At 38.1% G+C, this 12,560-nt stretch overlaps 1 protein-coding gene across 1 annotated transcript; it reads right to left on the bottom strand.

The window, feature by feature from the left end:
- Window positions 1-5,272: 5,272 nt before the first annotated feature.
- On the bottom strand, window positions 5,273-11,361 carry LOC108239173 (gastrula zinc finger protein XlCGF57.1-like). The gene is made up of 3 exons (XM_017421741.3): window positions 11,006-11,361; window positions 9,239-9,544; window positions 5,273-6,527 (listed from the first exon to the last, which is right to left on the bottom strand). Exons 1-3 carry the CDS (start codon window positions 11,178-11,180, stop codon window positions 5,302-5,304), a joined length of 1,707 nt encoding a protein of 568 aa, XP_017277230.1. The 5' UTR covers window positions 11,181-11,361; the 3' UTR covers window positions 5,273-5,301.
- Between the last annotated feature and the right edge of the window lie 1,199 nt (window positions 11,362-12,560).

The raw sequence follows: 12,560 nt of genomic DNA, 5'->3' as shown, positions 1-12,560 counted from the left end.
TCGCGAGTCAGCGAAGGGAGGCATACTTCGGAAAATTCTGAGCTCTGAAACTTATTGTCATCATTAGTCGTTATTAGTGTCATTAGGATGTAAATAGTTACAATGAGCGACATACTTATAAATAGCCTTGGAAGAAATCTTTTTACTAATAGTGTTTGGTTATATGTTCCAAGTCTGACAAAGTTTATGTTGTTTTAATACCGAATGCTCTTAATTAGTTCCGCCACACAAGCGTTTGTATATTTCTGTTGCTCAGATGTTGGATTATTCCATCTCTGCCCGTGCACATGTTATTTACCTGTGTTTACTTTTATTGTGGTCATTTATAAAGCTGTTGGTTGGTTTAACTAATTATAATTAATCATAATAATATATTGGAATAAAAAGTCATAGCTGAAAAAGCGTTTTATTATTCAATTTTTATTGATGTTAGAAGATGATTCGGTGCATGTAAAATTAATAAGGTGACGAAACACTCTGGTGCCCCCCCCCACCTAGAAAATGAATCCGGCACCACTGCCCATAACTAAAAGGCATAAAATTAGGCAAATCTTTATAAAAACAAGTAAACAATCTTGTGAAATCCAAATATTTAAATCTAATTTCATTGTTTTGAATGCATGACATCATCAGGAAACTGATAGCAAAATAAATACAAGCACACACCCAAAAAACACGGAAGTTTTGTTTCAGCAGGAAGAAATTTGTTGCTGCTGTATTTGCAAGATGTGACAAGCCATCGGTTGTGATCTGATGGGTTGTTGCTTGGAATGTAAATTTGATAAAATGTTTCCCAGTAATTCAGGCATTAAAGTACTTCCATTCAGTCACACTGTTCCAGGAAGCAGATAGGGATTTTCCCAGTTACTCAGCCATACCTACATGGAGGCATGAAAACCTGTTTTTCATGATGCCTTTTCCCATCAGCTGGGTTCAGTTGGTAAGAAGAATTTAAGAGCACTAATTAGTGAAAATGATTATTAGTTGGAGGCAAGGATAAGAGTGTAGGTATTTATTACTGAGTTGTGGCAAAACACTTGTTAAAATTACCTCTTTTCCTGTTGGTTCACTGTAGTGTTTCTTTGTAGAATCAAAGGCAAGATTTCAACCGTAATCATTTTCTTAATATTGAAAAACGTGTAATGAAAGTTGATGTTTTAAACAGTTTCTTAAGAGGCCTTCAACAAATGACCGAAATCAGTGACACTTGAAAAACAAAAATTAAATAACCTCCATGTCATGTGAACTTCTGACCAAGAGTTAACATTGAACTCTTTCACTAGACTGGACAAATAAGACACACCTTATTTTATCAGATTTTATAGCACTTTGTATTTTTTAATAATATTTTTTATGAAAATGTAATATTTATTTCTCTATAGCTTCGAAGTAATTTAAAATGAATGCTGAATTGTTTCATTAGACTGGACTAATAAGACTTACCCACCTCCTGAAACAAACTTCAAAGCAACACTTTGTGCAACACAGGTCAAAAGTAAAAAAAAACAACTTGGATTTGGTGAATCTACTTTGTAGTACAGTTCGCAAATGAAAAAAAAAAAAAAGTTACAAAATACAAAATACTATTTCACAATCTCATTCAGTTTTTAAATGATACAAATGGTTGAATCAATATCATAATGTCTAAAGTCTTGACTAGATCAGCAAGACACAAGTAATTGAGTTCAACTTTTTATTTACTCCTGAAGTTTTATTTACAATGTATCTGTGCGATATAGTTCAGGAACTGTAGTCAATGTAAAGTTGAGGAACCAGATTTGGTTGTAGTTACAAAAAACTTGTTCAACAGTCATACTTGTAGTATCCTGATTTAATAATTTATTATTGTATTGTTGTGTTGCCACCCCACACCACTAGAGGGAGTAGGACAGTTTAAGGATGAAAACTAATAGAACAGAACTAGAGAGAGCTACAGAAGTTATACAATGTGCTGAGAACTGCAAGCCGCTTTCACAAGAGTAATAAAAGAGTTAAGTACAACTGAGGACTAGAAAATGACCTACTGGAGTGAAGATATCACAATACTGTATAACAAACAGTTTCAAAAACAAGAGAAAGACAACAGGGAAAAGAAGAAGCAAAGATCCAAGATGAAGCTGCTGTAGAAGCAAGAAAACTACAATTAGATGAGTTGAAGTGAAACAAGAGCACCACCAACGGTACATAATACGCCTGTTGGTAGGCATAATCTAGGGAAGGGGTTCCCAACCCTGGTCCTCAAGAACCACTCATCTATAGAACAAGAGGTTTGACATTTATATGTTACTCGGATGTAAAAACTAGGTTTTCACAAAGGGGCCACCTGTGACCTTTGACCCTGGGGCCTTGAAATCAATAGGGATCATCCTCGACCCATGAGGTATCCAGCTTTGCAGTTCGACATTTCCATGGGACAAGGTTGCAGAGATAGAGCACAGATAAGGTGTTCACAAAGAGGGTCACCTGTGACTTTGAAATCACTAGGGATCATCCTTGACCTATGGTGTGTTCAGCTGTATAGTTTGACGTTTCAGAGCTCGGATATGAAATTGTTCACAGACAGACGCCGTACCACAATACGCCGTGTTTTAGAACGGGAATATAAAAATGGCGTTAAAGGACCCTGGCCCCTAAGCTTCAGCCCATCTAATTACATCATTTCCTTCATTCTACCGCAGTGGAACAACATCTTTCATCTTGTGTGTGTCTGGCTTCTTCTCTTTCTGTTTCCGTCTCACATTCCAGGTCAGTTTAAGAACAGGGACTTGAGTTTTGTTCCAGCTGCCACGTTAATCGCATGTACAGACTGTATTTCAATACTTTCCTTGCTTCTTTTTGCGAACAGAATGCAAATCAACTTTAGGGAATCTTACCATTCGCACCGACAAGAGTTTTATAGTTGATTTAGCTGTGAAAGTCCACAGAGTAACACTGTCCCGGTGACATTTTTACTGTCTTCTTAGTAACAGGAAATTGTAAACAGTATTTTAAAAAAGAAGAAGACACAATTGTTTTTAGAGAATCTACGGAGCTAAGAATGTTCTTTCTCTGTATTTTGAGGTAATTAATGTGGACATTCTCGCCACCTAGTGGCCTGGCATGGGTATTGTAGTGTTTTTGTTAAAACTGTGCAGATGAGGAATTAAAAAAAGTTACGCCGATGAACGTTGATTAACAAACAGGAAACACAATACATCTGGAGTCAATAATCTGCGAGTTCGGTTTAAAAACACTAAAAGAAATAATTGCGCGGGACAAATGCCATTTACAAAAACTTTATTTTAAACAGCACTTTTAACACACGGGACAAAAACAACAGAGACAGTAAAAGATAAATGACTTGTCTGCACACAAAGTTTATTTCTTTCAATAAATTTCATTTATAATTATAAGAGAAAACATTTAAAATCTTAGACATCTGCGGGAAGAACGTGAGATACTGTGATTAAAAATCACTTCCAGAAACTATCTGAGACTTCGTTATTTCTGGCTCTACCATATTTATCTGAGATCTACTTGGAGCTTATTAATATTTACATGTAGTCTTATTTGGCAAGAAGGTCTTATCTAATTATTGACCAAATCTTCTCCAAGGAGAGCATCCTTGTCCTAATTTCCAAAAAAAAAAAAATAAAAGTACACAATCTCCTTCTTGTTTGGTTTTAATGTAGACCAACCACCGCACATCTTTTCCTTTTCCCCCTTTGCATGGGACGTTAAGCCTGTAAATCTGCATTTTATATTCAAAATAAAAATATCTAACAGCAGCTTCAGCCTAAATGCTGGATTTAAAGGCACTTCCCATTTGGCAGGTTGTTGGAATATATAATCAAAACACACTCTGATCGCTAATTACCTATTTAGATATCAATAACAGCACTGCTCGTAGAAAAAAATGACATTCTTACTTGTCAGAATAGAAATAATAATTTCCACAACTCAAACAACTCTAATTTCCACAACTCTAACTATTATGTCTTATGAAAAGCTAAGTTAAATGTCTTTAAAGAAATCCTTAAAACCTTTATAGAGTCTAATTTAACATTTATTGGCTAGACTCGATATCAAGGCCATATATGTATTCTTTAAAGCCAAAACAAACATTTCAGATACCCAGAAGGCCTTTTCTTCCTACCTACAATCAAACAGTCCAGATTAATCTCAGCTGTCTTTGTGCTTAAGATTATTGACTTCCACTTTTCCCGTTCATGTCGATTTCAATTCCAAATATCCACAAACCCATTCTTCTTTTCTAGATTGAACTGAGTTAGTACTGATCTTAATGTTCTTGATAGATAACTGAATAACAGTGTCAATCAAATTTGAAAAATATATGCACACTATCTTTGTGGATATTTGTAATGTTATTGGAGCTAGTCATTAATTAATTTACTCACATCTGACATTACTTTGTTAATTATAACATAAATGCTGGATTTGCCTAATGACATTTTTTAACAAGTCACAAAGTTTTTTTTTCTCCCCACGATTACAGCAATCAGTAAGTTTTTCATTTTGGATACCCAACATTAAACTTAATCTTGAAAACAGAAATGTTCATTCTGACTAGGAAGAAATGAATTATTAATATCTGATCCAAACATGGGCGGCACAGTGGTGCAGCGGTTAGAGCGGCTGCCTCACAGTGAGATTGTCTCAGGTTCGTCTCCTGACCTGGGGCCTTTCAGTGTGGAGTTTACAGGTTCTACCTCTGTTCACGTGGGTTTACTCCAGGTACCCGCAGACCAAAAACATACGTTAGGTTAATCAAGAACTCTAAATTGTCCCTAGGTGTGAGTGAGAGGTTGACTTGTTGTTTGTCTCTAGGTGTTCCTTTGATGGACTGTCCAGGTGTCCCCCGCCTCTCCCACAGTGACTGCTGGCACCAGCTCCCCACAACCCAGAAAAGAGAAATAGATGGATCATCCACCCGTCTTGTCTAACTATTATATGATAAATCAGCTTGCCATACTTTTTGCAACATGATGCTTTTGACAATAGAGGTATGTTTTTCTGCACAACACCAGTAGGTGGCAGCAATGAGCAGCTTCATTTTGTTTGTTTTTTTAATTGAACTTTTTTTTTCACAAACTATAAGTCTGACATTTGTGACAGTACTTGATATTAAAAAAAAATTAAATTCAACAGAAAAAATAATAAGGAACAATATGAAAATGAGACTATATTTTTGTTTTGTTATGTAAAAATCTACCAAAATTAGAAAAATCATGTGCCATAAACTTCAAATGGAGAAGCTGGAATATTTCTGAGAATCTTTATTTTTATTTTTTCTAGGACTTCTCACCTGTGGGAGCATTTCATGTGCGAGAACAAGTGGCTGCTTTGACTGAACCTTTTCGAACAGATTTTACAGGAATAAGGTCGTTCACCGGTGTGCGTTCTCATGTGATACAGCAGGCTGGTTCTGGATCCCAAACTTTTCCCGCATCTGTTGCAGCCAAACGGCTTCTCGCCCCTGTGAGTTGAAATGTGAGTGTTCAAGGTGCTGGGCGAAACGAAACCCTTCCCACATTCGTCGCAGTGATACGGCTTCTCACCTGTGTGGATTCTCATATGGCCAGTCAAATGGTTACTCTGACTGAACCGTTTTAAACAGATTTTACAGGAATAGGGTTTCTCGCCCGTGTGAGTTCTCATGTGATACAGCAGGCTGGTGCTGGATCTTAAACTTTTCCCGCACACGTTGCAGGAGTACGGCTTCTCGTTAGTGTGGGTCCTCATGTGAACCCTCAGAGCCCCCGTCTGAATAAAACCTTTCCCACATTCTTTGCAGGAATGCGGTTTCTCGCCTGTGTGGATTCTCATATGATAAGTCAAACTGTTACTCTGAGTAAAGCTTTTATGGCAAACCTTACAAGTGAACGGTTTCTCGCCCGTGTGAGTCCTCATGTGACGCAACAAATGACTATTTAGCCCAAATGTGTCCCCGCAGATCTGACAGCAAAATGGCCTCTCCCCTGTGTGAGTTATCATGTGGCGCAACAAGCTGCCGCGTCGACTAAAGGTTTTCAAACACGTTTCGCAAGAAAAAAGCTTCTCCTCTTGGTGGCTTTTTTGGTGAAAAATCATTAATGATAGGTCGGAGAATTTCTCTCCACAAGTATTGCAAACAAATGTTTTAGTTTCACCTGTTTCTAAACCTGATTCTTGTCTTAAAGGCGACGAAGCAGAGCTGTGAGAGAGGAGCTGGGTGCTGCTTGGTTCTGACTTGCTGCTGTCACTTTCATCATAATTAATCACCAAAATGTTTGTTTCCTCCTTCAGAAGCGCCAGCTCCTCATCCGGACTGCTGCAAAACTCTTCCTGCTCCTGTTTGATTTGTATCAGTTCTGGTTCCTCCTGGTCCTCTTTAATTTGTGGAGGTTGTGGGTTCTCCTGCTCTTCTTTGTTCGGGTGTGAAACTCTAGTTTGAAGCTCCCGGTCCAAACTAGACTTCCTGTCATGCTCCCGGAGCAGCTGGTTGTCCCGTAGGTCCTCCTCCTCAGCGGGATGTTGCTGCAGGGGGTCTGAGAAGGACGAAGAGACACAAACACAAATTAGTACTGACGAGACGAAAGAACGACTCAGAGAAAATCCATTTCTCCTGACCAGCAGGACTCTAAAATATGAGGCCATCATTAAAATCTGTAAATGACTGAAGACGTCTTCACTCAGACCATCTTCAGAGGGGGTCTGTGTGTTTGGCAGTCCTGAGCCCCTCTGTAGGACCACCTCCTGACCTGATGTGACCTCTAGCAAGCAGCTGACCTTTGACCTTTGTGTGCTGGTGCAGATTCGCTGTCATGCAGGACAAGGCCAATCCAAACAGGTTAGACAAACAAAACAAAAACTGAACTTTGTTCTGTGGTTGAAGACGTTTGGTTTCCCATTCAGGGAGTTTTCTTACTTCCCACCTGGAGGGTGCGGAATACCAAGCTTTACAGCAGAGGAGACGAATTTCAGATGCAGATTAATCTCACTCCCCCTCCCACCGTTTTACTGTGGAGGATTCTTTACTCTGACACTGAGCCCGGTGAAGTCACAAATCTGTTAGGTAACTACATCTATGAGGAGTTGGGTCAACAACTTCATAAAAATGTGACCTAAATGGCTCTGTGTTGTTGTCAAAAAAAAATACTTGAACGAACTGTAACATCCATAGAAACATCAGCAGCCCTGCTGTCACACTGTGTGATGTGATAGCCGTTCACACAAAAGTCTGTAACCTTCAACATCAGAAGAGCCTTCTCTCTCCTGCTAAATATAATTTCTATAAAGACACAAAGTCCACCGGAGCCTTAAAATTAAGATAAATATAAAACTATTCAAGTTCCATTTATTAAGTTTTTTTTTAATCCGGTTGTTGGTTATCACTTAAATATTTTCAAAAGGCCAAAATCTTTACTTAAAGTCTTTAAGGTAGCAGGACTTTAATAAAGAGATCTGTATTTAGAGTTTTCCCTTTATAATAAGAACTTGCTGTGTGTGAGAACAGTGTTGTATTTTGACGTCTTAAAATCTACAATCTCGTAATAGATGCTAAAAAAACAACCCTACTTGCTACTTTTCCAGCAGTCTGCCTGAAGTATGCTGAAAAACTGGAATTTTGAGAACGACTACACTGAGGCAGAAAGTTGCATAATCAAAGGAAACTAACAAACCAGTAGCTGAAACTGATCACAGTTTGGTGAAAGCTTGAGTCCCATTCAGCTATTTTTTACACAAAATGAAACGATTCAAAGATCGTCCACCAAGAGCGGTGACTCCATCAGTTTTCCCAGAGGTTGTGGTGGAGACATCAATAAATATTACAGCCTTCCATCATTTCAGGAGCAGAAACAGCTGAATGGGACTCAAGCTTTCACCAAACTGTGATCAGTTTCAGCTACTGGTTTGTTAGCTTCCTCCCTGCTTTTATTACACAACTTTCTGACTCAGTGTAGTCGTTCTCAAAATTCCAGTTTTTCACGTTTTGCTGGAAAAGTAGAAAATGCAGGTTTATTTTGCATCTATTGTGCATTTCAAAATACAACCTTGTTCTCACATACAGCAAGTCATTCTGATTACAAAGAGAAAAATCTAAATATAGATCTGTCTTTATTAAAAGCCCAGTACCTTAAGGCTGTAAAGTCTGTTAAAGAAATGACTTCACACAGACACACCAACCTACTTGTATTATTATTGTTGTTCTGGTGCAGAAATATTACAGACTTATTGCCAAAAATTAAACTAGAAAACCACTAAAGGACAGGAAAGCTCATAAAAGTATCCTTTCTTGTTGTCAGTTTAAATGTACTGTAAATATCACTCAGGTTCGTGTTGCTTTGGTGACATGGAGCCACTGTAGAGAGTCTGAAGACGTGGCTCCAGATGGGATGATGACTACCGTATTTTCCAGACTATAAGGCACACTTAAAAGCCTTTAATTTTCTCAAAAAACAACAGTGCTCCTTATAATCCGGAGCTCCTTATATATGTAAGAAGTCGTAATGTTCTTTGGTAAACTCCAAAGCTGCACTGCTTGCAGCATTAAGGCTCAGTTATAGTGGCGCAGGGCTCCCGAGCGAGCGGTGGAGGCGTTTATACTTGACGCTTACGTCGGTGAAGTATCCTTCCATGAGTTTTGAACCGTTTGATTATCTTTGTGGTATATAAATGCTGATACAGGCGAACCAGTTTCGCTAGAGCACCGAAATAATCCATTTTGAATGGAGCACGGCGCGCGGTCCGCGCAAAGTTACAAAAACTGGGAGGTGCACCTTATATATGACAAAAGTGTGAAAATGGACAAAAATGACAGTGGGTCTAATAATCCAGTGCACACTACAGTGCGGAAAATACGGTATATATTTATTTAAAAGTTATTTAGTTCACATGTAATCACAGACTGTTTCTATATTTTTTATAGTCTGAATAATTGTCAGTTTTTCTTTTCATTGGACAGTTTAATCACATGACTGTGGTCGTATTATTTAAAATGGCACTGGTGCCATTAAAGGCGGGATCTCACTGGGCTGGGTTGGAGGAACGGCATTCATGAGGGAGTCTCCCGAACAGGATTTTCTTCTTCCTCACGCGAGCTGCAAAGGCCAGCAGCACAATCCGTCCATCGGATCATTCAGTAAACATGTTAATGACAGACTAAAAGACGTCTTAGAATGTTGAAAAGTTTAGTTTAGGGTAAGAAATGAATTCTCTTTATGTGTTTGTTCATTCACACCGCGACAGTGTTTCGTACCTGATGTGTTGAAGTTAATCTGGGTCGGTCGGCGCCGACCGTCCAGGCCTCCCTTGAAGTGGACAATGCTGTTTTCTGAAGCTGCAGATGTTCCCTCACATCTGGATTTACCCCGACGCACCGGGAAAGAATCGGCCTCCTTTTTCAGGAGAAGATGCTCGACCTCCTGCCTGGTCCAGAATTTAATCTTTATGTCTTTAATCTGTGGAGGTTCTGGTTCTGCCCGGTCCCTCTCGTGGTCAGAGGGCTGCTGGTCCATCGGGACATCCTCCTCCTCCTTACAGACATGCTGCTGCTGTGGGAGTTCTGGAGGGACAAACAGACACCAGAAACAAGATTAGTAATAGAGATTAAACGAAACAATCATGATTTCAACAGGCTTCAATCTACACGATTTAAACTACAAGTCCCATTCGTCCATTCACACACAAGAGACTGTCAACCTTCTACGACCCTTCAGGTCGAGGCTGAAGACAATTTTTGGAACTTGCCTCACTGATTTGTTTTATCACAGACTGTCAGTAGTTCAACAGAAACGTGTGGAAATAAATGTAAAATAAGAACAAAATGTTTAAGAATTTGATACAAAGTCAAAATGTGGTTCTGGGACATTTCAGATGGGCCATATTTTTTCTCAAATGTTGAATTTTAGTTCTTTCTATAAAACAATGCAGTTTTTGTCGGTAACAGTAGAACTTCTGCAACAAGCAAACAGAAATTAGATACCAGTGAGACAATATTTTGACTTCAATAGTTTCATGATCTATTACTTGTTCTGCTTCCAGAATCCAGAGGGCTCTCTTGTTGAAAACAGCTGATAAAAATAAACTCTTTTTAAAGTGTTTTTATTTTAATCCACCTGTTTCAGATTTTTTTATTTTACTTTAACCATTTAATGAAAAGCAGTTTGCAACCATAGTTTGAAAGTTTGTTACATTAATAATCTTTACTTATCTAGATACCGTTTACCATCATGTATTATGATTTTGTCAGTTTTGCAGACATTTATTTTTTAATTCTTAACTTTCAGCCTTTTCTTTTTAAAGTAAAGTGTTTCATTATAAAAACTATCAAGTAATTTGGATTTAATTAAATTAATAAAGCACATCAGGGCATCAAAAACAAAAACAAAAGTTTATATACCTGTATATGTAAAACGTTACTCTCAGCTACATCAAACTTTAGCTCAATATTACTTAAAGCCATTTTTCACTGGGTAATGTTGATTAGCTTCGGCAGCCATCTTGAATTGGAATGACTCCAGAAGTTAATCAATTGTAGATGTACAACCAAACATTACTTTCTGAGAATTTTATTAAAATCTGTCCAGTGGTTCATAAGATATTTTGCTAACAGACAAACAAACATAGGCAAGAGTACAGCAGCAGGTGATAAAAATCATATTGTAGTTAAATTTAATTTAAGTCCTACAAGAAAAACGATTTAAAAATTGCAAAATTTGAAGATTTTTGATTAACTAAACCACATCTTTCATCAGTTCTTGCCTTAAACATTTTGATCAGCAGGGGGCAGCACTGAGCTTTTGAAGACACGATAAATTAATCGTTTTCTAATCTGAGCAGATTTTACATCAATCTTCTTGTTCTCCTGTTTCTTCTACAAACTCTGGGTTTAAAGGTTTCTGCCCTCCTCGTTTATTTGTGTCCCGCAGTGTTCATTTCCCTCTGTTGTAAATAAACGTAAGGCAGAGCTCTGATTTTGTCTCGTTTCTGTGTTGGTTCGTTCAGCCCAGTCCAGAGTTCGTACCTGCGGTGTGGAAGTTGATCTGGGCTTTCTTCTTGCAGGTATCCAGCAGTCTGCGGTGACGGTCGATCTCTTTCTCGAACAGGACGATGGTTTTTTCAAACTCTGTGAATATTTCTTCCACAGCAGCAGTCAGTCGCTCTCTGATAAACTCTCTCAGATGCTGAACTAAAGACATTATTACTGAAACTACTCGAATATTCCGCTGAGATAAAACAATAAGCTAACACTGCTGTTAGCTGCTTCTTTACTTCCGCCGGAAGTCACATCCTTAAACTTCCGGCACAGTTAGCTTTAGCCGAAGCTAACAGTCGCATTTTGCTGGTAAAGGTTTTCAGTCATCCGGGCCATGAAAACAACATAAAGCCCAATCGAAAACAACTGGGCCCTTTTAGAAGACATGTTGATTCTCATCCGATGAGCTTTCTCAGTTTAAACTGTCTCAGTCCGCTGCTGCGATACACCAACCTGTCCGCCATGTTGGACAGTGACGAAGACGTGTCGCGGCCATGTTGGTCAGGAAAAAACAAACAGGACAGTGAACTGTTCAGGTGAACAGAAGAGCCGGGGTTAGAAAAGGATTTAAAACAAGCTTAATGTGACATTTTACAGAAAAATAAAATGTGTTTGGTGCTTCATTATCTACAAACTAGCAAACTACAGTACTTATAAAAGTACACACCCTCCTAAATGTTTTATGTTTTTATTGCTGTCATAAATCAGTCATAGGCAATATAAATTGGCCTTTTTTACAAAAAAGAAAAAAAAAGAATTGCTGAAGCTTTGAATTCCTTCAGAGTTCTCACAGATGACTTGGTGGTCTCTCTCAGTATTGACACTTGTGAGGATGGTCTTTGAATTAGTATCACCCTGTGTTTTCACTTAGACATTGAAAGTTTACAATTTATTTGTAAATAAGGCCAGTGTTTTGACCATTACTGATTTATGACAGCAATAAAAGCATAAAACACACAAGGGGGTGAATACCTTTTTTATGGGCACTCTATATGGAGTACTGAAGGATCAAAAGTGTATTTATTAAAGCTTTAGTTAAATAATCTTTTACTGTACAATTATTGAAATTGAATATGACATTTTTGATTTGATATAATAAATATCTGACTTCTGACACAGTTTGCCATCTACAATTACTCCAATCCCAACTGTTTTGCAATTTCAAATTCACTCATCAGAGGTTTAGTTGGAGAGTTACCTAAAAGAAGTACAAACATGATAAAACCATCAATAAGCACATATGTTGGCAGAAAACTCAATATTGCATCATTTCAGCTCTCAATATCGTGATAATCAGTCTGGGGGTATCATTGTTCTTATGACATCCTGTGTATGTTTGAAGTGAGAATGAGCAGCACTGAACTGTGCATTTTTTTGTTGCTTTTGACAACTTGGGGGGCTGACTTCCTACATTTGATCTGCTTAATGAACATTGGCTGGCAGAGATGGCAAAAAAAAACCAAGGTTTTATCTAAATAATTCTGACACATCAGGAAATGTTTATCAGTTTGTCTGTTTTCTGAGTACATTAAAAAACAGAGTG

The sequence above is a fragment of the Kryptolebias marmoratus genome, linkage group LG22 (assembly GCF_001649575.2).
Source record: "Kryptolebias marmoratus isolate JLee-2015 linkage group LG22, ASM164957v2, whole genome shotgun sequence".
NCBI classification, from domain to species: Eukaryota; Metazoa; Chordata; class Actinopteri; order Cyprinodontiformes; family Rivulidae; genus Kryptolebias; species Kryptolebias marmoratus.
Note: the sequence above shows the minus strand (reverse complement) of the source record. Positions and strands in the feature narration are given on the sequence as shown.